The sequence below is a fragment of the Equus asinus genome, chromosome 25 (genome assembly GCF_041296235.1).
Source record: "Equus asinus isolate D_3611 breed Donkey chromosome 25, EquAss-T2T_v2, whole genome shotgun sequence".
In the NCBI taxonomy this organism is placed as follows: domain Eukaryota; kingdom Metazoa; phylum Chordata; class Mammalia; order Perissodactyla; family Equidae; genus Equus; species Equus asinus.
The window spans coordinates 32,595,650-32,623,491 of NC_091814.1; the positions used below are offsets into that span (position 1 = coordinate 32,595,650).

Here is a 27,842-nt window from a genome sequence, read left to right on the forward strand (position 1 = left end):
GAAGTATGTTGCTTAATTTGTAAGTGTTTGAAGATTTTCCTGTTATCTTTCTGATACTGATTTCTAGTTTAAGTGCATTGTGGTCAGAGGATACACTGTTTCTGATGAAATTTTTTAAAATTTGTTGAGATTTATAGCCCAGGAGATAGTCTATCTTAGTGATTGTTCCATGGGCACATGAAAAGAGTGTGTATTCTGCTGTTGTTCGATGGATTGGTCTGTAAATATTGATAAGATCCTGTTGGTTGTTGGTGGTAGGTTTTTCTGTATCCTTAATGATTTTCTCTCTAGTAGTTTTATCAATTGTTGAGAATGAAGTGTTCAAGTCTCCAACTATAATTGTGGATTTGTCTGTTGCTCCTTTCAGGTCTATCAGTATTTGCTTCATGTATTTTATGGCTCTGTTGTTTGGCGCATAGACATTTAGGATTGCTATGTCTTCCTGGCAGATTGACCCTTTTATCATTATTTAATGATCCTTTTTGATCCTGGTGATTTTCTTTCACTGAAGTCTAGTTTATCTAATATTAATATAGCCACTGCTGCTTTCTTTTGATTGACATTTGTATAGCATAATCTTTTCCATCCTTTTACTTTCAACCTACCTATATTGTTATATTTGAAGTGAATTTCTTGTAGACAGCATAGCATCGGATCATTTATTATCAATAAATCTGGCAGAATAAATTTTTAAGAAACAGATTTATTCTCTGTTTTTGATTGGTATATTATATTTGATTGGGGTTCATTCAGCTTCTTCAATCTGTAGGTTTCTGCTTTTTGCCAAATTCCTGAGTTTTTTAGCCATTACTTCTTTAAATATTTTTTCAGCCCCACATTTTTTCTCCTTTCCTTCTAAGATTCCAATGACGTGAACGTTAGATCTTTGTCATTGTACCACAGATCCTTGAGGCTCTGTGTGTTTATTTTTCAGCCTTTTTTCCCCCCTCTGTTATTCAGATTGTTTAATTTTTACTGACCTATCTTTAGGTTCAATGATTCATTTCAGTGTCATCTACCTCTGCTATTAAGCTCATCCAGTGAGTTATTTTGTTTTACTTATTTTATTTTGTTCATTGTCATTCCCCAAGTCCTGAGGTCCTTAGCCAGTCTGTCATTTTTCCATCTTTCAGAGTCTCTTATGTTTGTTTTATCGTACATCCAGGGAATTATAATTTAGCTGTCCTTAGTTGGCAGGGTTAGGGAGAAATGTGTTTATTGCATCTTGCCTGGAACTAGAAGTCTCTGCGTTGAAATATTTTAAAGTAAGTTTCAGACATCATAAAAAAGATTTCATTTTATTAATGAATAAATAAGTTTCTGCAGAGAGATGGCTGAGGCAATGCACTGTGGGGGAATGGATGGTAGAGACATGCCCTGAGGATGTGGTGAGCCTTGGTTTTTGTTCTTATTTGCCTTTGTCCTTAGCCTTGGAGGCACCTCAGCTACTTTGGTGGCTGACCATCCTAAGGGGAGCTCTGAGAGAGAAGTATATAGAAAACCTCACTTCTTTTCTTGTGTTTTTCTCCTTTTCTCTCATACTACTACCACACTTACAACACTTCTGACACCAGTTGCGTGAGGGGTTTTCCCCACACCAAGCAATTCTATGACACCAGCTGGTGTCCTACAGTTTAACTCAATTCTGATACGTCTACATGGAGATAGTCTCAGACCCCACAGGTTAAGAGCCCAGTCCCACAAGACTGCTTCCCCTGCTCCCCTTTCAGTTGCCAATTGCAAGTCCAGGTTGTTATCTGTGCTTCTGACTGATTGACTATAAATCGGAGCTTCCCATGACCCCTCCCTCAGGTTTGATTGATTGAGCTAGAGTCGCTCATAGAATTTAGGAAAACAGTTTACTTTCTGTTTACTGGTTTATTACAAAAGGATGTGACAAAGAATACAGCTGTCGTTTGGATGGAAGAGATGCATACAGCAAGGTATGTGGGAAGGGGCACCGAGTTTCCGTGCTCTCTCTGGGAGTGCCACTCTCCCAGCACCTCCACGTGTTCACTGACCTGGAAGCTCTCTGAACCCTGTACTTTTGAGATTTCTGTGGAGGCTTCAGCACATAGGCATGATCAATTATTAACTTCATTTTCAGCTTCTCTTTCCTCCTTGGAGAATAGGGGGTGGGCTGAAAAATCCCAAGCTGCTAATCATGGTTTGGTTTTTCTGGTGTCCAGCCCCCATCCAGGAGCCCACCCAGAGTCACCTCATTAGAACAAAAGATACTCCTATCACCCAGGAAATTCTAAGGGATTTAGGAGCTCTGAATCAGAAACTGCAGTCAAAGACCAAATATTAGAACAGAAGATGCTCCTAGTGCTCTTATCACTTAGAAAATTACAAGGCTTTTAGGAGCTCTGTGTGAGGCACAAGGTACAGAGACCAATTTATATATTTTCTGTTGTTTCACAGGAAGGTCTTTCTTTGAGAGCTTGGTCACCTAGGTAATGGGCAAAGGGGACGGATTGAAAAATGTGTGGGAGAATCCTTCCATACCCTGATTACCTATGTTTCCTGGTCTTTTACACAATGTGTAAAATTCAAGGAGAAAAATGGCATCTGGAATTATGAAGGATTCTCCTCCTCTCCCCCTGGATGGGTGGAAAAAATGTTAATTTTTCCTTTTTCTCTCTTTTATCACTCTTAGAAGAATTCATTGGCCTTCTGCCATGGTGACCTTCAACATTTTGGAATTCCATCTGGAGTTCTAGTTTGCTAGCGTTTGCCCATCGCATAGATGTTATGTTATGTATTAACTAGTTTTCTTGAATGCATGAAGACTTCCTAAGCAGAAAGCAAATTCTCTGAGTGTGAGGACCATGACCCCCACAGGGCGGGGGACCATTTTTTTTCTCCATGTTACTGTGACTGATTTTGTCTTTTGGTATCCTGGAGAAGTGACACTAATGAGATGCATGATTTAATTAGCATAGTTTGTAGCTGGGGAATCTTAAGAGCTTGTGTAATTTGCTGTCTAGCCATCCCATCCTATTACATTTTCTTTTTGTCATGATCCTTAACTTATTTATCAGCCTTATTAATTATTTACAGCTCACTTCTCCATATACCTTGTAGAAAATATGGTTAGTGTTTTTTAAGTTTGAGAGATGTGGGGAAGATTAGATAGTTTTTGTGCCTTTGACTTCATACTAGAATTTAATATTTCTTTTTAGAAATTTGATTGTTGGCATCAGGAAGAAAGGAAGAAATATGGAAGAGATGAAGCAGCAAGATAGAATCTATACATGTTTAACCAAGTATCTGCAGAAGTCTTGAATAATCTGGAGTGACTTCTAGGAAGTAGATAGGTAGAGGTGTAGCTAGAGGATGTTACTGAGTTTAGGTTGGCAGTTGGGTTGATGAGATCCAGAGAATTTACACACATTAATTGGGTCCCCTCTCCCCCTTTTTTTTTGCTAGAAAGATTCAGGCTGAGCTAACATCCGTTGCTAATCTTGCTCTTTTTTTTTTTTTCTCCCCAAAGTCCAAATATATAGTTGTATATTCTAGTTGTAAGTCCTTCTAGTTCTTATATGTGAGCTGCCACCACAGCATGGCTACTGACAGGTGAGTGGTGTGGTTTCAAGCCTGGGAACCCAACCCGGGCTGCCAAAGCAGAGCGTGCCAAACTTTAACCACTAGGCCATCAGGGCTGGCTCCAATTGGGTCCTCTTGATTAATTAAGTTGTCTTGAGAGCTTTTCTCTTTTCTTCTTCTGCAAGGTACTTCCCTGCCCCCATTATACCCTGGACCAATCTGCAGACTTAGATCATGAGAGTCAATTGAGAGACTGGGCACAATGCATTCGAACAGTGCATTTTGTCCTAGTCCTGTTGATGACAACCCCACCCTTGTGAGCATCTTCTTCACCTATGTAGGATAGTAAAGACATTTAAGCAGAGACTTTGTTATTTACAGAAAAACAAGTTTTGTTAGTGAAAACATTTTATCTTTGAGGAAATAGTGGTTGGGGAAAGAATGTTGTCTCTGGAAATTGTGAGCAGTGAAATAATGTGTTTCAAATTATTTTGGAAATAGCAAAGCTCCTGTTGAAAGATAAAGAAAATTCTCCCAATAATTGCTAATGAATCATTAGTGTGAGTTCATCCAGAGAGCAGTTCTACTTCTGTGCAGAATTCCTACAAATTAATCCTCTTTTTTTCTTTCTCCTTTGGAGATTTATAGGCCATTAAGGTGAGCTTGCTGCATTTGAATGTGCAGGGGAACATTTCTGGATTCAAATATCTTATAAAAGTTTCCTCTGTTCACAGATAACTTTTGCTCAGTGTGGTTAGGAATTAGGTATGGTCTCAAAGTAAATAATATGCACATAAAGCTATTTAAGAACTAGATACACAAAAATAGCTAGTATTTCGATTGTATTTCTTTTTTGCAAAATGCTGGCTATGAGGATAAGGAAAACACCAAATATATTCAGTTCTCCATTGTTTTCTCTATCTGAGGAGAAAAGAGTCATGGTAATGAAAAATATAGACTGGTGGGTTAGGTAGATCATTTTCTATTTGGTTTTGAAATATGTAAATACATACTCTTGTGAATGTAAAACACTCACTATCTTCATTATCCAGTTCTAGAACACTCCTTGGGCTGACCTAAAGTTTTTATCCATTTTATTTTCCTCCACTGAGTAGACTTATTTCAGAGTAGCGTCCTTCAAAGTGAATTATTTTCATAATGCTTCTATAATAAAGCTAGAGCTGGATTGCAATCAGAAGAAACGTTCCTTCCAAAGTATGTTGATCAAGGTTCCATTGCAGACAACAGAATCCACTCCAGTGAGTTTAAGCAGAAAGGAAGTTATTGCAGGAATTTCAGATTAGTTGAAAGGACTGTAGAGATGGGCACTAAGTAAGCTTCCAGGAGCAATTCCCAGAGCGACTCTGCAAAACTGTGGCTGCTGCATAGCTCCTGGCTTGAGAGCATAGTGCTGTGGTGCACCAGTCAAAACTGCCACACCAGGAAGCTGCAACACCTTGGGACCAAGTGGACTCGGGAGTGTCCACCTTGGTTACTGAAGAAAAACAAGCGCTTCTGCCACCGTTCTTTCCGAAGAGTCTCACAGCCCCTACATCTTTATGTTCTTTCACCTTCAAAGTCTTCGTGTGTGTATTTGTTCATCAGAAGCTAGGTCGTATATACGGGCATGCAAGCTGCAGGGAATTCTGGGAAATGTAGTTTTTTGCCTTCTGACCTCTAATGTATAGAGGTCATGCTAGAGGGGAGCTGCAGGAGTGTTGATTGAGCCAAATGGCAGTATCTGCCATACGGAGCAGATGTTTTATTTTGAGGAGAAAGTTAAGATGGTCACTTTATCATGGCATTTTAGATGTTGCAGCTTTTCTGATTGCTGATGTTCCCATTTTGTTAACCATGGATTCCCTCCTTTTCAGTCCAGTTTCTAGAACCTTCCTTCTTTCCTTTCTTTTGACTGGGTTTGGGGGATCTTGAGCAGATCAACTCTCTCAGATTTTACCTATGAGAATCTCTATCTGTTTCAGGATGTGCAACTTGAAGACTCTTGGATTTATGTTTCTGGGGCTATCAGAGTGAAATAGAATGTGTTGTTTTTTTCTGTGTGTTTATATATTTATTTAACAAATACATACATAGAACTTAATAAGTATCAGGCACTATTCCAAGTGTTTTCCATATTTTGATTTATTTAAATCTTGTAATTAAATCATGAAATAGGTCCTCTATTATAATAGTCCTCTATTTTGTCCATCTCTGTTATTAGAGTGAGTAATTGATCTACCGGACAATAGGGCTGGAGTAGGTGGAGCAGATCATCCACCAGAAATATTCTATGAGTTTATGCTCCCTAACTGTGATTATAAAGGCATTCCAGGACAGGTGCCAGGTTCTCCACTTTTTCTTCTTTTTTTGTTGGTGAGGAACATTGTCTCTGAGCTAACATCTGTGCCAGTGTTCCTCTGCTTTGTATGTGGGATGCCACCAGAGCATGTCTTGATGAGCAGTGTGTAGGTCCACATCCGGGACCCAAACCCATGAACCCCGGGCTGCTGAACTGGAGCAGGTGAACTTAACCACTATGCCACTGGGCCAGCCCCTCTCCACTTTTTGTATCTCTTATTCGTCTGTCCCAGTAGACTGTGCTTACACCAGGTTCCTAAAATAATTTGACCCATCGTATAATCATTCAATTTATTCAACAAGCTTTTATTGAGCATCCAGTATCTGCTGGTTTTTTGGGGGGCACAGTGCTGAATATATATGTAGTCTCTGTCAGGAAGGAGTTCACGGTTTAGCGGAGAGGCAGCTCGGTAACCTACAATTAAAGCACAATGTGGTAAGTTGCCATGATAAAGTTAAGCATAGGGCATTGTGGGAGCACAGACTAGGGACAGAGTCCAGACTGTAAACAGATGGATTAGGAAGGCTTCCGGGGAGAGGGTTTGCCTGAGCTGAGACCTGAGAGGTAGGTCGTCATTATCGTGATGTGTGAAGGATAGGTTTCTCCAAGAAGTGGGAACAAAGGGTGGAAGTTCCAGCTGTGTGGACATGGCATGTTTGGGTGAATGTCAGAGAGGTCAGTATAGCTGTATTAGACCTGGGGAAAAAGGTTAGGCAGGATGATGAAGGGGTGGGCAGGGCCAGTGTGAGAGCTGCATGAGTCTTGCTGAGAATGTTTCTCTGGAATGCTAAGGAGAAAACGTGAAGAATATTAAGTGGAGGAGTGACATGATCAGGTGTGGTCTTGAAAATATTTCTTTGGTGTTGTGAAGAGGGTACAGAGTGGAGGGAGCAAGCCTAAATGTGCAGGGAATAGTCCCCAGGATGATGTAAGTCCAGCAGAGCACAAGGAGGAAAAAGATGTGCAGTAACCCCAACTTTTTCCTGGATGACAAGGGCTAATTGATATGCTGCTGCTGAGACCCTTCCATGGTCTTCAGAGAATCTGCTTCCTGGGTGTCGATGCAGACTTCAGAGCTAGTAGCAAATTACCTAAAAGTGCCATCCAGGTGTGTAATAAACCAGGGCTGCTGACCTGCTCTTGCTAGGAGATGAGTGGTGGGGCTAGGAGACATGGTGATCCCTTAAAACAGGGGTCGGCAAACTGTGGCCTGTGGACCAAGTCTGGCCCTCCACCTGTTTTTGTAAGCAGAGTTTTGTTGGAACACAGCTACACCTGTTCGTTTATGTGTTGTCTGCGACTTATTTCAGACTACACCATGAGAGCTGAGTAGTTGCCACAGAGACTGTATGGCTCCCAAAGCTGAAAGTATTTACCATTTGGCCCTTTTGTAAAAGTTTGCTAACCATTGTTTAAGGGGGAGTATTTTGACAGCAATAAGCAGGATGGGTTTGGAGGGATGAGTTCAATTTTAGATGCATTAACTTTTCTAACATTAGACTTTGGGCTTCATTTGTCAATCCCTTTAGTTTTCATGATCATATTTAATTCTGATTATATAAAGGAGGACTTCCCAGCCCAAGGTCACATAACAGTAGGTCACAGAACTGAACTAAGCGTGGGTCTCCTGAGTGTGAGCACCTTCTGGTTTCTGCCCCACACAGCACACCACTGGCTCCGTCAGCCTCATAGGAACAAGGTCACTTTCCCTGCATTGTGATGGGTGAAGATAGTGTCGACTGGAAACAGGCAAGACTTCCTCTGATGCCATCCATCTTAATCACTTTCCTTTGTTCTTGGTGTCCTTTTCTCGGATGGATTTTAAAGCCCCCTATCTCTGTGTTAGTGACGTTAAGTCTGTTCATTAACTCTGTGGGAATCTCCACCCATCCTCCCTTTAAGGCCCCAGAGAAGTGTAGAAATGAGTGTCAGAGTTTGGTCTATTGAGTCAGCGGAAGTAGTTGAACATTCTAGTTAGGCTGCAGCTCTTCCTGAACCCTGAGAAATTTGACTTTGCAATTCTAAGGTCCTGAACCCTCCTTCTGGTGGGTACTGAGCCAAGATCGGCTGCACCAAGGAGATCTCTATCAAGTTCCTTCCGTTCCAGATCATGTTTATGGATGGTAATAGATTTGCTGGTCAGAGCAGATTTCATCACTAAGTAAATAACCATTTTGGCCTCTGTGTCAATCTTAACAGAAAGATGAATTCAGACAAACCGAAAGAATTAAAAAAAGATTCAGATGCAGAATCCTGCAGACTGACAGGATTAACTTTTCAGGGAGTACTTTATACAATAAGATATTCTCCAAAGCCATTTTTTACCCTCTTATTTCCAGCCGTTGCTGACATTTGCCTCCAGGATGAAATGGAATGTTACAACAGCAGATTTCCTAAAGCATCTGCCCAAGGAGGCAGGAGTGGTCAGAGCTGGGAGAGTTCTCTGTGATGCCAGTAGCCCCCTGTTGATGAAGGGTTAGTTGAGGAAGACCTCGTTTTGCCTCAGAAACTCAAGTTTGGAATGTAAAATGGTGCAGCCACTGTGGAAAACAGTTTGGTGGTTGCTCAAAAGGTTAAACTTAGAACTACCGTATGACTCAGCAATTCCACTCCTAGGTATACACCCAAAAGAATTGAAAATGGGTATTCAAACAAATGTTTCTAGATGTCCGTGGCATTATTCACAATAGCCAAAAGGTGGGAGCTTCTCAAATGTCTATTAATTGATGGATAAACAAAATGTGGTATATTCCCACAATGAAATATTATTCAGCCAAGAGAATGGCATATTCATGCATGTTACAATGTGGACAAACCTCAAAAACATGCTAGTGAAAAAAGCCAAGTCACATATTGTATGATTCCATTTATCTGAAATAGAAAGAATAGGTCAAGCCATAGAGACAGAAAGCAGATTGGTGGTTTCCAGAGGCTGGGGGAGGAGGGAGTGATTGATTAATGGGTACAGGGTTTCCTTTTGGGATGATGAAAATAGTTTGGAACTAGATGTTGTGGTTGCACAACCTTGTGAGTATACTAAATACCAGTGAATTGACTTTAATATGGTTAATTCTATGTCATGTGAATTTTACCGCAAAACAACAAAAAACTCAAGCTTTTTCAGAATCCCTAAGATGCGAAATTTTAGTTCTGTTAAATGCTGGCAAATAGCCTGAAATTTGCATTAAAGATTTAGCTTCTGGTAAGAGCAGTGATTTACTGCTAGGCCGTGGGAGACTCTAGGATGAAGAACCAGTGGGCTCGGTGTAACCCAGTAGCTGCAGGATGAATTTCTTGGCTTCACCTAAGGTGTCTTGGTGGGGACCTTAGGGTTTTACTTGGCACTCAGTACTTTAACGACATCTCAGTTCACTAGTTTGTCTTGTTAGCCATGGGTTTGTGTTATCTTCAGCTGGAAAATGGTTTTAAGCCTGTGGCTTAATTTAGCATTGTCTGAGGAATGCAAGAAACAGCACAGGAGGAGAGTCTTGGCCATCCCCCTGGGATAAGAGTGCAGTACCCCAGCTAGGGGGCCATGCGTGAGAGTGCAGTAATCTAGTGAGGTTTAGGCGTGATGAAAATTCAAGGCCAGAACAAGGGAAGATTTACTCAGTGGTGAGCTGACAACATGAGATTCTCATTTGCTAGGAATATCTTTTTAACTTTCTCTGCTTGAACTACTAGATGATTTTGGAAAAGATTTGAGCCTCCAGATATCAGTGCACAGGGTAAAAAAAGGTCATTTGGCAACATTAGGAAATAAGTTAAAATTCAAAACATTAAAAATTAAACATTTAGTACACCCATGTTCATAGCAGCATTATTCATAACAGCTAAGAGGTAGAAGCAACCCAAGTGTCCATCAACAGATGAATGGATAAGCAAAAGGTGGTATATCCATATAAGGGAATATTATTCAGCCATAAAAAGGAAGGAAATTCTGACACGTGCTACAACATGCATGAACCTTGAAGACATTATGCTAAGTGAAATAAGCCAGTTACAAAAGGACAAATACTGTATGATTCCACTTACCTGAGGTGCCTAGAATAGTCAAATCTATAGAGAAAGAAAGTAGAACGTGGTTGCCAGGGGCTGAGATGATGGGGGGGGATGGGGGAGTTATTGTTTAATGAGCACAGTTTCAGTTTTACAAGATGAAAAGAGTTCTTAAGGCGGATGGTGGTGATGGTTGCATAACAATGTGAATGTACTTAATGCCACTGAGCTGTACACTTAAAAATGGTTAAGATGGTTCTTAACCGTTAGATTTTATGTTCTATATATTTTATCACATGAAAGACAGCCTTTGCAGCCTGAGGACCTGGGCTTCACAGTCAGGTTTTGTCATGTACTGGCTGTGGGACCTTGAGAAAGATGGTTAACTTCTCTAAGGGTCGTTTTCTTATGCCATGGGCAGAATCATACCACATAGTGAATCCTCACACTGCAGTGGTTTCTTCCCATTCTGGGCAAGAGGGCAGGTTGGGTGAGTGGGGAACTTTCTGGAACAGAGCAGGCTGATGGCATGGGTATGGGATGTGGAGGCCTGGATTGGTCACGTGGCGGTATGAGCAGAGAGATCGCACCCCCTCTTCTGACTGGTGGGCACACAGTAAGGACTCAGTCTGTGGGCTGATGACCAGCACTCAGTATTTCTTTCCTTTAGCCTGGAAAATAACTGTGTTCCACTGAAAATCTCAGACCTTGAAAGCACTGAAAGAAATCTTAGCCATTTGGCTAGTTCAGCCCTTCATTGTACACACAGGAAGGCTCAGGTCCAGAGAGTTGAGGGACTTGTTCAAGTTTTTCCGGGGGAAGAAATGTGATGAGACCTTAGGCTGCCTGATTTCACTCCCCCACCACTTTGAAAGCTTCCTGAATGTTGGGCATTTGTGATACAAATTTGTGGTTAAGTCAAGGTTCTTGCTCTCAGGAACTTACCATTTTTTCCCCCATAGAGAGAAAATGCATGAATTAGCTATAATGAAAGTGCTGTAATAAATATGCTGTAGTAAAATGTGCTATAATGAAAGCGTAGAATTGAAGGGTGAATGGCAGAGAAGGGGGTGCAGTGAGGTCCACCTGGGGGGCAGAGAAGGCTTCACACCTGAACTGATATCTTTGTGGTTGTGAGGGCATTGAAGAGGCATCTCTGGGTTGGAGACAATTCGGTCAGATAGTTGGGGGGTGGTGTGTGTCTGGGTGTCACAGAGGAGTCCATGTAGAGAGGTCAGCAGTAGAAACATCTTGGAAAAGGGTTTCCTCCTTGGTATCCAACGGCCCTGGGTTTGAAACCCAGCTCTGCCCCCTACTAGTTTTGGGCAAAAAATTTGCTTACTCTTGACTTCCATGAACTCATCTGTAACATGGAGTGTAAACAAGTGAACAAACAAAAGCTACTTTAAAGGTAGTTGTGAGGCTATTAGAGAACTCATACCCAGAATGTCAATCGGCAATGTAGATGAGAAGGAAAGGTCTCAGTTACACAAATATATGTGGTGCGCTTACTCCATTATTATCTCTCCTGCTTTGCAGTTGGTTTTCAGAGTGTCTTGATTGTGGGGTGTCCGTGTCGGTGCTGTGAGCTCTGCACAGGATGGGTGAGGAGTTCTAGATTTTCCCACAATGCCTAGTGTAGAACTCCGCAGTTAAGAACACCAGGCCCAGACCCATTCTTTTGTTAAAAGTAGGAAAAACAGTGTTTCACCAGGAAGGTGAAGTCAGTACCTAACAGACCCAGAACTATTGCATCCTCCAGAGTTCTCAGGATTGCCAGGCTACAGATTGAAAGCCTCAGAATGAATAACTGTGCCTGTTAACTTATTCAGCCCAGCAGATTCTTTTTTTTGAAGAAGAACATTAGTCCTGAGCTAATATCTGTGCCCATCTTCCTCTACTTTATATGTGGGACACCTGCCACAGCATGGCTTGACAAGTGGTGCCATGTCCACACCCAGGACCCGAACCGGTGAACCCCGGGCCACCGAAGCGGAACGTGTGAACTTAACCGCTGCGCCACTGGGCCGGCCCCAAGCCCAGTAGGTTCTTAACTCTGGGTGCTCACAGCTTTCCATGGTGAACAGGATGGTTGTTGCTCTGTTTGTGAATATCAGGTGGTCAGCTTTAGCGTGTCCTTGCCTGGGAATGGTCTGGAGTGTGGTGAGCTGTTAAGGGTTCTCTGGGCTTGTGAACATTCCGCTGTAGGGAGGTGTAATTAGTGATGTAGATCTTTGCTACTTGAAATATGGTCCCCAGGCCAGCAGCATCACATCACATGACCTTGCCTGGGAGCTTGTTAGAAATGCAGAATCCCAGGCTCCACTCCAGACTTCCTGGAGCAGAATCGGCATTTTAGCAAGATCTGTAGGTGCTTTGTGCGCACACTGAAGTTTGAGAAGCACTGATGTCCCAGCTTGAGTGTGGCTTACTTTCCTTGGAGCTCAGTTTCCCTTTTCTCCATGGAGGAGCCTTCCTGTTTCTGTCTGGTTAGAATTTACCCCCAGTTTATGTCTGACTCCCTTACAGAACTGAAGAAGAGGTCTCTAATTGACTAAGAACTGTAGGGTCAAGAAAGGAAATGGGGGGGCTGGCCTCGTGCCTGAGTGGTTGGGTTCAGGTGCTGTGCTTCCGTGGCCTGGTGTTTCACTGGTTCAGATCCTGGGTGCGGACATGGCACTGCTCATCAAGCCACGCTGAGGCAGCGTCCCACATGCCACAACTAGAAGGACCCACAACTAGAATATACAACTATGTACTGGGGGGAGTTTGGGCAAAAGAAGGAAAAATAAAAAAATAAAAGAAAATCTTAAAAAAGAAAAGAAAGGATGGGGCCGGCCCTGTGGCTGAGTGGTCAAGTTCGCACACTCGGCTTTCGCAGCCCAGGGTTTTGCCGGTTCGAATCTTGGGTGCAGACATGGCACTACTCATCAGGCCACGCTGAGGTGGCATCCCACATGCCACAGCTAGAAGCACCTACAACTAAAATATACAATTATGTACCAGGGGGCTTTGGGGAGAAAAAGGAAAAATGAAATCTTTTAAAAAAAAGAAAGGAAATGGGGAAGGAACAGAATATGAGAAAGTTGTTCTTAATTTGAGACTTTAACATTTGCCTTGAAGTGCGTGATGGAGTTCGGACTCTAGAAAGCTTTTGCTTATGGAAGCAGGAGAGCCAACATTTTTCTTACCCAAATCATTAGCCACTAGTTCTTGGCCATCTTGTTCTATTCACTGGTTCAACTTTTCTGTCCAGTCATTTTCTTTAGGTAAATATTTTAAATGGAGAATGATAGACATGAGAGAAATGTTTTTCTTTCCTTTAAATGGATATTTTCTGCAAGAATTAGTGATGAAAGACTGTAATTTTTGTGGGTGGGAGTTTACTAGCACAGTTTTCAGTAGTCTTGGGCCTTCTGGTAAAACATAAAGATTTTTTTGGTTTCTTATGTTTTATGAAATAGTATGTCATTTTTTCCCCCTAACAAATTAAAACTGGAAAAGTTTTGAAGCATAAGTAAGGCTGGGGTCATGAATTCTAAATGTAATTCTTAGTGTTCAAAAATATTATTAAAAAAACTAAAGTGTTGGAACATTTTTGAGGAGGGCATTAAAACAAATTCAATCTTGGCTTTTAGTGTCTTTTTTTACCTGTATCCCTATTACAATAGTGGCATTTTTCTAGCATGGCCTCATCACATGACCTTTGAACTTGTTTACCTTTATTCAGTTAACTGACTCTCCATTAATTTGGAATTTTTGAGATGAGGAAATGAACTCTGGATCAGAGATCAAGAGCCAGACTAAAGGTTTGAGTTCTCTGCTCTGCTCCTGCCTGGCTGTGTGGTGTGGGCATGTCCTGGGCCCTGACATAGTCATCTCTAGATGGAAGGAAGTGGACCAGATCCATGATTTTCGTGGGGATCGGGGCTCTATGAGAAGATTGCTTGTGTATCAGGATCTTGGGTGTGGGGAGTATGTGTTATTTGAGAATGCAGAGTACTGTATTGCTTTATTTGGAAAATGGAAAAGAAATCTTTTTTTTAAAATTTTTTTTAAAGAAGTGGCACCGTGTAAAGCATCATACTATCTTGGCTGGTTAACACAGGATGGGAAGCACATGGGGCTAGCTGTTAGTTGCAGATAATTTTTAGTGAGGTTGCGTGCCAAGCACTGTTTAAAACTTTTGGTATACTGATGCGCTCATTTAAACCTCACAGTTCCTAGAAAATGGGTACTGTCATCGTTTGAACAGACAGAGCAGAAAAGTGAAGTATCTCACTCAAGGTCATCACAGCCAGTATGTGGGTAGATCTAGGATCCAAATCCAGCTGAGCCTGCAAGCTTGGCTGCTGGGTTTGCTACCTCTGCATTCATGGTCTGATATTTATCAAGATCAATTTTATCTATATTTTACTTTCTGAAAAAAGGATGTTTTATAATATATGTAAGTGGTATGAAATTGCCCCTCAATCCTCAGGTGCAAAAAAAACCAGCCACATATTTTCCTCTAAATCCAATTAAATTTAGCTGAGAGTTTCACTTACAGAGACTGGTGAGTTATTCAGTAGCAATAGTCACTGGAGGATTCCTTCACTACCCATGCAATTTGGCTAGAAAATTCTTTTTTTTTTTTCCCTCCCCAAAGCCCCAGTGCATAGTTGTATATCCTAGTTGTAGGTCATTCTAGTTCTTCTATGTGGGATGCCACCACAGCTTGGCTTGATGAGCAGTGTATAGGTCCATGCCCAGGATCTGGGCCGCCGAAGTGGAATGTGTGAACTTAACCACTTGGCTATGGGGGCTGGTCCCTGCTAGAAAATTTTGAGGGCCTCAAATCCTCACTCTATCGTAGTGGTGCGGAGATGCTCATTGGCCGAGCCTGCACTGCCCATGTGAGAGTGGCAATCACTGTTGCTATTCCCTCCATGCTCAATGTGGCCACCATGATCTCACCAGGGCTCCTGAGGCCAAGACTTTTAGATGTTAGCCCCCAGGCATCCACGTGTCCAATCTTGCCAGTGGTTTTCACCTGCCCTTGCCAGGGAGCCACATACCTGCAGAGCCTGGTACAGACACAGGCACAAGATGCCCATGGACACAGAATTCCTGAGGGAAAGGGGAGTATACCTTACATTCTTCCATTATAATCTTACAGGGAATTAGTTAATTTCTCTATCAAATTATCCTCCTGCCTGTAAATGACAGCACGATTTAACATGACTGACCTTAAGCAATTTTATTAGCATCCAATTTACATTTCTCTTGTTAGTGAAAGCATCTAGGTGACTAAACGCATATAACCCCAATTCTTTATCTATTTGACGCTGGGTCAATGAATGGAATTGTTTAAGCCTCTGTTTCCTCTTTTATTAAATGGGGATAATAGTAGTTTCTATCCCACAGAGGGTCCTGGGGGATCAGCTTTAACAAAGACACTTATTTGGAGAGTGGCAATGAGACCAGCCAAGCTGGAGAGGAGTTCAAGTCGTGGGAGTTGTGGTGGGGTAAAGGCTGGAAGTGTTGTTTAAATGCCATTTTATAGAGTTTGGACTCACAATGGCCTTCTTCCCAGTTGTTTTATTAACTGGAGTTTGTGTTCTGTCTCGGGCATGTACTAGAATCTCTCTGATAAACTCCTTTTCTGGCCTATTTAGGACCCGACTGACTTCGAGTGGAGCTTCTGGATGGAGTGGGGGAAGCAGCGGCTGGTATGGCTTCTCCTCGGCCATGTGGCTGTGTCTCAGATGGCCCACCTGCTTGCAAGGAAGGTACGATTATGTGCATCATTTCCTTCTAAGCCTCTTTCTCCTTTGCTTTCTGTGAAGTATGAGTGCTGAGCTAGGAATCAGGAGACGTGGATATAAGCCTTGGAAGTCTGGAAAAGATGAGAAATAAATTGTTAATGACCAATAAGACATTTAAAATAAAGGTTTCATGCGTTTCTTATCCTGCACTTACTTCCTCCAAGTTATTTTTCAAACCGATGAATTTGGAAGGTTTTAGAGTAAAAATAACTTCAGGTGATGTTCTTTAAGATCATTCCTAATCAAATAATCTTATAAATAAACCCACTTGTTGAGAATCTATGCAATTTCACTTCAAGTTCAGAAGAAAGTAAAGTGAATGATTTCATTACGAAGTGGGAATAATTTTAATGTCAAGTAATTTATGCTATAGTAGCTGTTGTACGTCAGAATTCCAGTTGTATTTCACTCTTGCCTTGGCCTGGAATAGAGAACAGGCGAGTCTTCAAAGTGGATGTTTGAAAAGTGCTTTTGCATGAAGCAGAATTGAGAACCTCTTCATGTGTTTAGCTACCAAGCCAGGAGGATCTTTCTGTAGTGTCGGGGCCAGGATTTGTCCAGCGGCCTCTGATACATGCTTCTTGCCTTTGTAGATTCCTAATCTGAAAAAAATGTGCTTGGAAATCTACCCAGTAAAAACAAAGCACAACCCAAAACTGACTTGGAAGTCCACCCAGAAAAAACGTTTAATTCTTAGAGGTGAAGAAACTGAAGGGACAGGAGCAGCAGGAGCCTGTGGGCGAGAGGAACAGAACGTGACGCTGAGAGAACAGGGCGCCATGTGGTTAGAGATGTGGACTGCACTGGGGCTGTTTTTCAGCTATTTCCTGAAAATCAGTACTTTCTGGGCTTGCTTCTCATCCTGGAATAGGGGAAATCCCAACAACACACTCACTTTCTTTGTGTTAAATATGATATTGATTACTTTTTTGTTCTCAAGTGGTTTCCATCTTCTAAAGTGGTAAAAACTAAAATGTTAGATGCTGTCAGATCTGAATATATTTAAAAATTTCATATAACTTTTTTTCAGTTTTATTGAGATGTAATTGACATATGGCACTGCATAAGTTTAAGGTGTACAGCATAATGAGTTGACTATTATATATTGTGTAATGATTACCACAGTAAGTTTAGGTAACATCCGTCATCTCATATAGATGCAAGAAAAAAAAGAGAAAAAAAGAAAAAGTTCGTTTTCCTTGTGATTAGAACTTTTAGGATCTACTTTCTTAGCAGTTTTCAAACACACCATACAGCAGTGTTAACTATAGTCATCATGTTGTACAATGCATCCCCAGTACTTATTTATCTTATATGTGGGAGTTTGTACCTTTTGACTATCTTCATCCAATTTCATCTAACTTTCTGAGCAGACCTAATAATAAATAATATGTTTTTTGTATTCCTAAATTAGTAATGAATGTATCTACCTCAGCTTTCATTCATGGGTTTCTTTTCTTCCGCTTTGGTATTTTTTAAGACTTTGAAATTTCTAGAAATTTAACATTTTAATTTCCAACACAAAGTTTTTCCGCCCATAGGTAAATGACGTACTACCCTGAGGTGTCAGTTTTCCCATCTGTAACATGAATAACTTAATACTTGTCTTTTTTACCCCTGTGAGGGGAAGAGGAAATACTTTGAGGGGGATCTGTGAACTGCCTCCGGTCTCATGCTACTGCTGTGCCTGGGGGCCCATTGCAGCGCAGCAGGGGAGCGCTGGTGTTGTACTACTCATGGTCGGTCCTAGGCTTTCTCACTTTCTAAACCTTAGGAAAGCTTTCCCCACTGAATCTTAATCCATCATTTTCCGTAAAGTAGGGGTGATGAACCAGTGTTATTCTTTTTTTCCTCCCGTAAAAAATGGTGAGCTTCATTTGTTAGAAATTTCGTTAAAAAGTAAGGGTAAAAGGTGGAAAAGGCAGGACAAAAAGAAATGGCAGAAATAAGTGCAAATGTGTCAGTAATCACCATCGATGTAAATGGACCCAGTTTCTACCCATGCTCCTGGAAAAAGATTGTTGGACTAGATAAAAGAAAAATAAACAGATAAAGGAAAATAAACAAAGAAATAAAACAGAGTGCAGATTTGTGCTTCTTAGCAAGATAGACTTAAAACAGAAGGACACAGAAAGTTTGAAAGTGAAAGGATGGGGGCTGGCCCCGTGGCCGAGGGGTTAAGTTCGCATGCTTTGCTTCCCCGGCCCAGGGTTTTGCCCATTTGGATCCTGGGTGTGGACGTGGCACTGCTTGTCAGACCATGCTGAGGCGGCGTCCCACATACCACAACTAGAAAGACCTACGACTAGAATATACAACTATGTACTGGGGGGCTTTGGGGAGAAGAAGAAGAAAAAAACAGAGGAAGATTCATAACAGATGTTAGCTCAGGTGCCAATCTTAAAAAAAAAAAAAAAGAGGAAAGTGAAAGCATGGGAAAAGATGTTCCAGGCAGATATAAGACTCACCTCTCCCCAACCCTCCCAAGTACTGGTGCAGTTTTATTAACAGCTGGCAAAGAGCTTTTTTTTTTTTTTTGAGGAAGATTAGCCCTGAGCTAACATCTGCCACCAATCCTCCTCTTTTTGCTGAGAAAGACTTGGCCCTGAGCTAACATCCATGCCCATCTTCCTCCGCTTTATATGTGGGACGCCTACCACAGCATGGCATGCCAAGTGGTGCCATGTCCACACCCGGGATCCGAACCAGCGAACCCTGGGCCACCAAAGCGTAATGTGCGCACTTAACCCCTGCGCCGCTGGGCTGGCCCCGACAAAGAGCATTATTAATGACAAAGAGAGTTATTCTTTAATGATAAAGAGTTCATTTCATTAGGAAGATATTACAATACTAAATTTGTTTGCTTCAAAATATGTAAAGTAAATAGATAAATCAATGATTGTAGGGAGAGATTTTAGCATAACTTCATCACTAATTGATATATAGAAAAAACCAATAAGGAACAATGTAATTAATAAGCTTAATATAAGAAACATATGTAAATTATTGCATCTAACAACTGGATAATTCACATTCTTTTAAAGAACGCATAGAATATTTGTAAAAATTGACCACGTACTGGACCATAAAGTAATTTTCAACAAATTTCAAATTATGTGTTTAAATAGGTTGCCTTCTCTAATCCCGGTGCAATCAGTTGAAAACAAATAGCAACAAGATGACCTGAAAATTCTAATCCATTTAGAAATTAAAAATGAAAGCATACTTTTAAATAACTCATAGGTCAAAAAAGAGATCATGCTGGAAATTAGAAAACAGTTAGAAATGAATGAAAAATATATTACATGTTAAAACTGGCAGGGTGCAGCTAGAGTGTACTTAACTGGAAACCGTAACCCTATATGCTCATATTAAAAGAGAAGAAAGGCTGAAAATTAATGAGCTAAGCATACAGCTTCAGAATTTAGGAAAGAACAGCAGAAAAAGAAACAAACAAACCAAAAAGAATGGCAAGAATGAAAATAAGAGTAGGAATTAATGAGATAATCAATGGCAGGATTGGTCAAGAAAACAAAGAAAATGGACAAATAACCAATAATAGGTGTGGAAAAATAGATGGAAAAATATAGTAGGAGGATATTTTGCACAACTTTAACAATAATTTTGTCAACTTTGGCAAAGCAGGCAAATTTCTAGAAAATTTGACTTACCAAAACTGACTCATGAAGACATAGAAAGACCAAATAGTACGATAACCATGAAAAGAAATTGAATCAGTAGTTAGAAAATTGATTTGTAAAGAAAACAATAGTCTAATACACCACTTCTGCCAAACATTCAAGGCAAAAACTATTTAAATCTTTCTTAGGCTTTTTCAGGAAAGAGAAAAAGAAGGAACTTTTATTTTATGAAGATAGTATAAAATTGATACCAAAATCAGAGAATATGCCCTACCAGATATTATAACTTATAAAGATTAATAATTAGGACTTTGTTCTATTGACGCCAGGATAGACAAATAGACTCACAGAACAGAATAGAGTTTAGAAAATACCTGTACATAGATGGGAACTTGATTTATAAAAGATGAACTATTCAGTAAACAGTGCTGACACAATTGTTGAGTCATACTGTAAAGAAGTGAATTGAATACTTACTTCATGCCATACATAATCATTTTCAAGGTGAATTAAGGACTTAAAATGAAAAAGAGGGGTTGGCCCGGTGGTGAAGATGTGGTTAAGTTTGCGCACTCTGCTTTGGCAGCCTGGGGTTCCTGGGTTCGGATCCCGGATGCGGACCTACACACTGCTCATCAAGCCATGCTGTGGCAGTGTCCTGCCTACAAAGTAGAGGAAGATTGGCACAGATGTTAGCTCAGGGACAAGCTTCCTCACCAAAAAAATAAAAAGAAAGAAAAACAGAAGTATAAAACTTTTAGAAAGCATGATTTAGGAGAATATCTATTGATGTTAGATTGGAGAAAGGTTTCTTAAACAAGACATAAAAAGTACAAATATTAAAGGAAAAAATTGATGTTTGACTATATTAAAAATAAGAACTTCCCAATATATAATACTATATAATAATCAATGTACATTTTGGATATATCCAAAGACACAATGAAGAAAGTGAAAAAGCAAGTCACTAATTGAAAAGTTATTTGCAACCTGACAAAGGATTAGTATTTTGAATAGATAAAGAAATTTCCTAAGAAAAAGACAAGTCACCCGGTAGAAAAACGGCACAAGATGTGAAAAGGAATTTGCAGAAGAGGAAATACAAGTGATCAATAAACTTATGAAAACATGTTCAACTTCATTAGTACTCAAGCAGATGCATCTTGAAACTACAAGATATCATTTGATACTTTCTAATTTGGCAAAGACAAAGAACAAAATCTCCTGACAATATCAAGCATTGGCCACTTGAACTCACACGGAGAGATTGTAAATATGTATTGAAACAGCCTCTTTGCAATACATTACCTAGTAAAGTCAAAGAGGCACATAGCCCACATGTTCCATGGAGGAGCTCTTTTCCGCCAGCCATGGGGCATGAGCCAGGACATTCATGCAGTGGTGTTTGTAATAAGAAGAGCCAGAAGCAAACATTGATTACCGGGAAATGGATGAACTGTAGTGAATTTATTCCGTGGAAAGGAGTGAATTATGAATTAGAGCTATAATTGTCAATGTGGATGAACTTTTAGATCACAATGTTGAACTAATAAGGCAAGTTGCAGAGGAATCTATCAGATATGATCCTGTGTATATAAAGCTCAGAAGTGGGCAAACAAATGTGCATATGTTCACATGTGCAAAACTACAAAGAAAGATGAGATAACCATTAAAATAAAATTCAGGATAGTGGTTACGTCTGGTTGGTTGGGGAAGTCAATAGAATTGGGGGTGGATACCCAGGGCCCTTTAAAGCCCTGCAGTCTGGTCTCTCTTAAGCTGATGGTGGTTATGCAGGTGCTATTTCACTGTTCTTTATACCTTACAAGCTTTATCAATATTTCTCTCTCTGGGTTTGGTATTTGCTATATTTTTAGCTGAACACGTGGAAGAATGAAGTGACAGGCAGAAGGAAAGGTGAGGTTGCCATGGGCACACTGAGTTTTTCATCTCCTTCCCTCCCCCCGACTGCCGTGTACATCAGGACCAATGTGGCCCCAGCCGACTGGTCTCCTTTGCCTCCCACTCTTGCTCTTGCTACTTGTTTGCTTCCTATAGATCAGTGTTCCTCTAGCTTTTTTTCATTATCGCCCCCCTCCCCCAGCCTTTTTAGCTTCTTTTTTTCCCCAATCGTCACTTCCTCTCTGTGAAATTTTAATAGCACAGGTATAGTGAATATCTGTTTATGTACTGTATGCATATCTGTGCTTTATGCATAAAGAGTGAGCTTTTCTTGTCTCCGATAACCACTCCCCCATCCCATGGAGGAGGTATAGCCCCTGCTGAGAACGCGTAATGTAGACGAACTCTCTGTTCTTGATGCTCCTCCCTCTTTCCAAACTTCCTCCGTTTTCGATGCCGTTATACTCCTACTAACATCAGAAATCTATCTAGGTGAGGATATAGATGTTCCTCCGTTTAATTTGCTTATAACTTTGAGTTAAGGCTCTTTCCATCTTAGGAGATGGTGTTCAGAGTCGTTTAGAGCACTTGGGTGGATCCCAGATTTACCACTTTCAGGCTGTGCGGTGTTAAGCGAGTTACTTAATATCTTTGAGCCTTTTTCATCATTTGTGCGGTAGGGAGGGTACCGCTCGCTTCCTGGGGTAGTGGGGAGGGCCTGATGTTTTTCAGGTTCATGCTTGTGTGTGATGCAGGCCAAGTCAGTGGTGGCTGCTGCTGTAGTCTGGTGGCATTTGCAGTGGGTTGCGACTGTGGTCTGCGTGTGCTCCTAGGAAGAGTCCCCTCCATAGTGTTCAAGAAAAGAGGCAACTGTCTTGAGATCCCAAAACCTCCAAGGGCAGAGGCTGTCTGTTCAGCCATACCCACCTTCCTCTCCTGAATGTCTTTCTCTGGCTGTATTTCAAGCTTGTGCTGGGTCTTAGGGGAAAGAATTGGGAGAGAGAGAGCCCCTTTCACCGGGGAGTTGAATGAGATGTTACAGAGGAAACCAAATACCCATCTGGATCCTGGACCTGATGAGGTGGTGGGTTGGGTGCTTGGGATAAAGAGTGGGCCACATCTGCCTTGGGGTGTCAGGGAAGGCCCCCAAGGAGGTGACTTTTGAGCTGTGGTTGGAGGAAGTGGAGTTGTTGGCTTATTTCAGCTTCCTGCATCTCGTTATTGGCATGGGTGGACAGTTGAACCTGTCTTTATATCTGCAGGGCACATCTTATCCAAAGTCAGTAGGAGGTGTTCTTTGCGTTTTTCTTGGAATGAGGCAGCGTTCACCCTGAGTCATCTCTCTGTGTGTCTCTCTCATCCCCTTTGTGACCGTAGGTTTGACTTGTGCGACAGCTGGTGGGCAGGGTTCTGGTTGTGGCTGGGGCACAGTGCTTTCTTTGTCTGAGTCTGCTTGGCCCTTATATAAGTATGAACCACAACTTTGGCCCTGTGCGCTCCGTGCTTTCACCACCTGGACTATGTGTTCCAGATGGCGTTAATTCGGGAGGATGTTTTGGTACTTATTGGGGGTGGAAGATTTGGGCTGCATTTGTCTTTTATTTCTCCATTCTCTTAAGCATCGTGAGCTATGGACAATGCTGTGCAGGGACAGGCATTAGCAATTCTTGCTGCTACAACCCTTTCACCCTGAAGGATACTTCACATCTCCGTCTACCATCTAATCTCATCTTTTCCTTTGCTAGCCCCACCTCCTCCCAGAGAAAGGCAGGTTATTTTCAAAAGCATGATTTTCTTTCTCTTTCTTTTTTCTTTTTGCCATGACAAGTATTAAAACTTTCCATCGAGCTCCTTGGCTGAGGTTAAATGCCTTTTCTCTGGGTAGGCCTCTCTTCTTGGGTTTTGGCGAGAATGCGTCAGGGGCTAGTGCCCTGGGAGAGAAGCTCTGAGCTCTGGCTGGGGGTTTGTTATGATTGGATTGCGTGTTGGGTGGGTCAGACAGTTGCCTCCTTTCTTGAACACTCCTGTGGCCTCACCTCCACCTGAGACATTGTGTTCCCTGCCCTCAGAACTAAAAATACCCCTGCATGAGCTTTTTGAGAAGGCTGGGGCCTGGTGTGGGGGCAGGGGGTGGGTGCTGTTGCTAACCACAGAGCAGAGTTTCCACTGTACCTCTGGCTGGGAGAACCCACATCATTAGCACCAGGCCTGACCAGCTGAGTTCATTGGCCACTGGGCTGAAAAGCATGGTCCTGTGGCACTGACTGAGATGAGTAAACTAACCTCTGGAAGGCTGTGGTGAACAGGCGCTCCCTTCCAGCATATTATCGAAACCACATACCTAATAGGAATCTCAGGCACTAATAGTGTTCCTGGCACCAGACTCTTTCGCCTCCATCAATGCATATCTAAGGAGGGATGACATTTGCTTTGTATGCACCCACTGGCCTCTGCTCCCAGGAAAAGCAGGCTAGAATGAATTGTTTGAACTCTGGGATGGTTTTGTTTTTTCCCTGTTTGAGGAGATGTATATATATATTTTTAAGTAGCAGCCGCAATTGATTATGTAGTATGTAATAAATTATGCTGTGCATGTGGATTATTGATTGACTCCTTTTATTTATTTCCCAAACAATCCCCCCACTGAGTGGTTTCTGGGCAGATGTACAAAAAGAATTAATACACAGCAAAGTCTGGTACTGTTGCCAACAGGAATCCTCACCAAGGCTTTGCACTTTTGCTCTTCCCTACAGAGGTAAGCTAATGAGGGAAACCACTCAGGCACATCCTATTATCACTCGGTGCCCACAGCACAGAACAAGCAAAGTAGAAGAGAAGTAGAGATGGTGTGAACAGGGGCATTGTCAGCCAGCTCTTCCTGTGGCTGGGTCCTGACTCCCTATGAAGAAGATTCGAAGAATATAGATTTGCAAAAGAAAAGAGGGCAGATGTTCTCAGGGGTGCTAGTTTCAGCCTGGAAAAGTGCCAGCTCAATTGGTTAGTCTTCCTGAAGACTTCCCTGGGGTGATGGGCAGCTGGTTCTATGTCCGCTTTTATAGGTTGGTGCCTATGTCCTATCAGTTGTGAACTATTTGAGATTTCTCCCAACACAAGCACAGTTGTAAGAGACCCCTGTGAGTGGAAAACAGGCAGAAGATGGTGAGATGTGAAATGATTCCCTTCTATTCCATCTGCATTGGCAAAGAAGCCTTTGTTTATAAGGGCTTAAATGGTAAAACAAGAGACTTTGGAAAACAGCAGGTTTTCACATTAGTGGACTAAAAAGCCCCAAATTTTGGTGCTAATTTCTTAGTCATAACTACCAGGTTAAATCCCAAGACTCGGGGAAGCATATCTATCTACCCACGTACCCATCTATCCACCCACCCATCCGCCCATCCCTGATGCTGCTTGCACTGCTAGGCAATGCCGCTCTTCCATTCCTAGCCTACTCTCTGTACTGCTTCTTCCAGTTCTTGGCACATGTGTGGGAGGGACAGTGGTTGGAGGAAATGTGCCCTAAGGGCTGCATTGGCCATGGGGACTGTCCAGCCCTCATGCCAGTCAGAAAGCAAGGCTTGGAAGGCTAATCATGCTATATCAGGATTTTAGTGGCACTTGGGGGATGGAATTTCAATTGCATTTTTATAGACAAAGTATGAAAATCAGTATCTTAGTGGGGTTCAAATTTATACAATGATTTTTTAAATAGGTGATTCTTTTTTCGTTATTCTCATCTTTTCGTTTTTATCACCTGTCCGCTGTGAATGTTTGTATAGAGTTGCCTTTATCCATTGGGGAGAATGAGTGGGTGCTACGTGGGTCAGTAGAGGACGTGAGGTTACCGTGAGCTTTCTTAGATGTGACGTCTAAGAGCGTTCGGTATTAAGTGTTGTCTGCCTGTACTGTGTGGCAGGGGGAAGATGGTGGGGGATGCGAATATGGGACAAACTCATCTGCCTCCAAGGTGGCTTTTGTGAGCACGGTTCAATTCATCAATCTCTCAAGCAGATGGGGTTTGCACAGCACTGTTAAGTATTTCCTGAAGGTTCACTCAGCTTTTTCCAAGTCGAAGCAGCTTAAGTCTGTGGTTAATTTCCCAAATGAATCCCAGCAAGCAGGCTTTTTCCAAATGGATCAAATAGCACTTAATAAATTGTAGCCGTGTGTGTGCATGTATGTAACCACACATGCATGGAGACGAATTCTAAGTGGTAAGTGCTGTAGGTCGTGTAGAAAAAGAACATTCTTTTTTTTTTTACATTTGTTAAAACTGATTCTTAAGATGGTCTTTGGCAACCTTGTTCCTTCTAACTGGGCTCTGCCCAGAGGTGAGCGTGGGGAAAGTTGGAAGCAAATTTCTGTGGCTGTTTTCTGTGGGTAGTAGAATGGAAAAATAGTAAAAATGAGCTGCAGATTTCTCTGATTTTCTTGGAACTTAAAAGTGGCTGACCTAGCCTCGCATTTAAAATGTTCTCTCTCGGGCTGGAGGATAGGTTTGGGAAAGAATTGTACTTCGGCGATATTTCAGAAGCGTTAGCATGTGAGGGTGGCAGTTACAGGTTACACTCCACGTCTGTCTTTCCTGGAAAGAAGTCTCTCTGTTTTCACAGGCAGTCCCCACTTTTCAACTTGGTGTCTTCCTGGAAACCGTCTTTTTAACACGCATCCCCCAAAGACTCATCATATTTCCCTATAGGAATAACAGTTAGTGTTTGTGGAGTCTTAACTATGTGCACAGACACTGTTGTAAGTATTGTACTCACATTAACTACTGAATCCTCACAACAGCCTCACGAAGTAGATACTGTCATCATCTCAATTTTATGTACGAAAAAAACCGAGGCACAGAGAGATTACATAACTTGCCTAGGGTCCCACAGCTAGTTAATGGGGACATCAGGACTTATTTAGGCAGTTGGACTTCAAAGCTTGAGTAATTAAATCATTATATGTCTCTCAAACAACGTTGAAACATTATTGTGGTTTTTAAGTAAGGATTTACCAGCCAGATATGACCAAGAGTATATCACAGAAGCAAAGACACGTTAATTTATCTTGTGGTTATTCAATGTCGATAACTATAAATCTTGATAATTAAATAGAAAAATATTCTCTGATTCTCCTAAAATGGGAATAAATGTATTAATCCACTTGATTATGCAAAGGCCTCAATATCACATAAAGCAGGTAAGATATACTTTTTCTGTGACATAAATTTGTCTGTAAATAATATGCTAATAAAATAAAAATGTAACTAGATATTTAATCTTAAATCTCTAGTTTAGACTTTAGAAAGCCTTTTGTGGTTTGGATGGCCCAGTTTTCTCAATAAGACTGTAGAAATGTTTATCGATACTTTCTTTCACTTCCACTTTTGCAGGATAACGTATGCAATGGGTGGTGTTCCAGGGTGGCAAGTGTTTCCGGCTGTCTTCTGGCTTCCATAGTGTCTGTTGAAAAGTCGTCTAAATATCTTGTTGTTCTGGGATCTGGTGGTCTGAGTGGCTTTGGCTGAAGGCAGGAAAGTGGCTCCTTGCTTCTGAGTGGATCTGGTGGAGTTCTGGGGGCCTGGGGATAGTCAATCCTTGCTCTGGGGTTAATGTGAAAGGTTCCTCTGAATCCTGTTTGTCTGTATTGCATTAAACCCCAGGGCAGTGAGAACAGCTTGGTTAATGGGTCACTATGCATTATCCTCTTATATGTAGAACCTTCAGTAGCAATGCCCATGAGCTCACCCTTCTCTCTTTTCCTCCCCTGCCCCCCGCCTCCCTCTGTGTCTCTCTCACTGGGTCCCTCCCTGTCTGCAGCACAGACCCTGGATCCTCACAGCCTATGGAATGTGGGCCTGCTGGTGTGTGCTGGGGGCCCCAGGTGTGGCCATGGTTTTTCTCCACACCATCATCTCCTTCTGTGTAGCCCAGTTCCGGTCACTGCTCCTATCGTGGCTCTGTTCTCTCCTCCTGCTCTCCACACTGAGGCTGCAAGACATGGAGGAAGTTAAGGTAAGTGTCTCTGTCTTACCACTGGGAAGGTGCCCCCATCCTGGTAGATGCCTTGGTTTTTCAGACAAGAGTCAATTGAAGAACCATGGTGGGGCTCCTCCTAGTGGTCATATGGGGTTGATGCATGTGAACTTGGGTGTTGCTTTCTGCCGTCTTGTCTTTTGTGTCTTACTATGTCTTAGCCCTCTGAAGTTGCCCAGGGTTGACCCTGTACCTTTTTTCCTAGTTTGGGTAGACATGGATGGTACCAGATGTCATAGGAACAGAGGGTTGAAAACAAAGGGAAAAGAAGGCAAGAGTCCCCTATGCGTTTAATAAAAGTCGTCTGTAGAGTACTCTACCATTTATAGGGAACTCTCACTTCCTTATCGTGATAGCTCCTGGGACAGGTAATCATGTTGGGGGGCCTGTAGCTGATTATTGAATCAAGGATATGCAGGTTATAACCTGCTGAATGAGGAGGCACAAGCCACCCCCATGGTGTCAGCAGGTAGCTCCCTCAGCATCTGAGCTTCCCCCACCTTGGGGAAGTGAAAACCCTGGGGTCGTTTTGATTGAAGGCGCAGTTTCAATACATTCA

The 27,842-nt window shown here is 41.9% G+C and overlaps 1 protein-coding gene across 28 annotated transcripts in view; it reads left to right on the forward strand.

The window, feature by feature from the left end:
- The window catches only part of HHAT (hedgehog acyltransferase), a 317,507-nt gene that overhangs the window by 42,233 nt on the left and 247,432 nt on the right, over positions 1–27,842 (forward strand). For 22 of the 28 annotated variants that reach the window (XR_011498116.1, XR_011498117.1, XR_011498115.1 and 19 more), the window contains 2 exons: positions 15,565–15,678; positions 27,068–27,262. Coding sequence is in view for 25 of the 28 variants with exons in the window: in XM_070497291.1 (XP_070353392.1) it covers positions 15,565–15,678; positions 27,068–27,262 (309 nt within the window). In the remaining 3 variants the exon portion in view is untranslated. Of the gene's footprint in view, positions 1–1,715; positions 1,944–15,564; positions 15,679–27,067; positions 27,263–27,842 lie in introns of those variants that run through there. The other 6 variants (XM_044757933.2, XM_014834833.3, XM_070497288.1 and 3 more) reach the window with 2 other exon arrangements.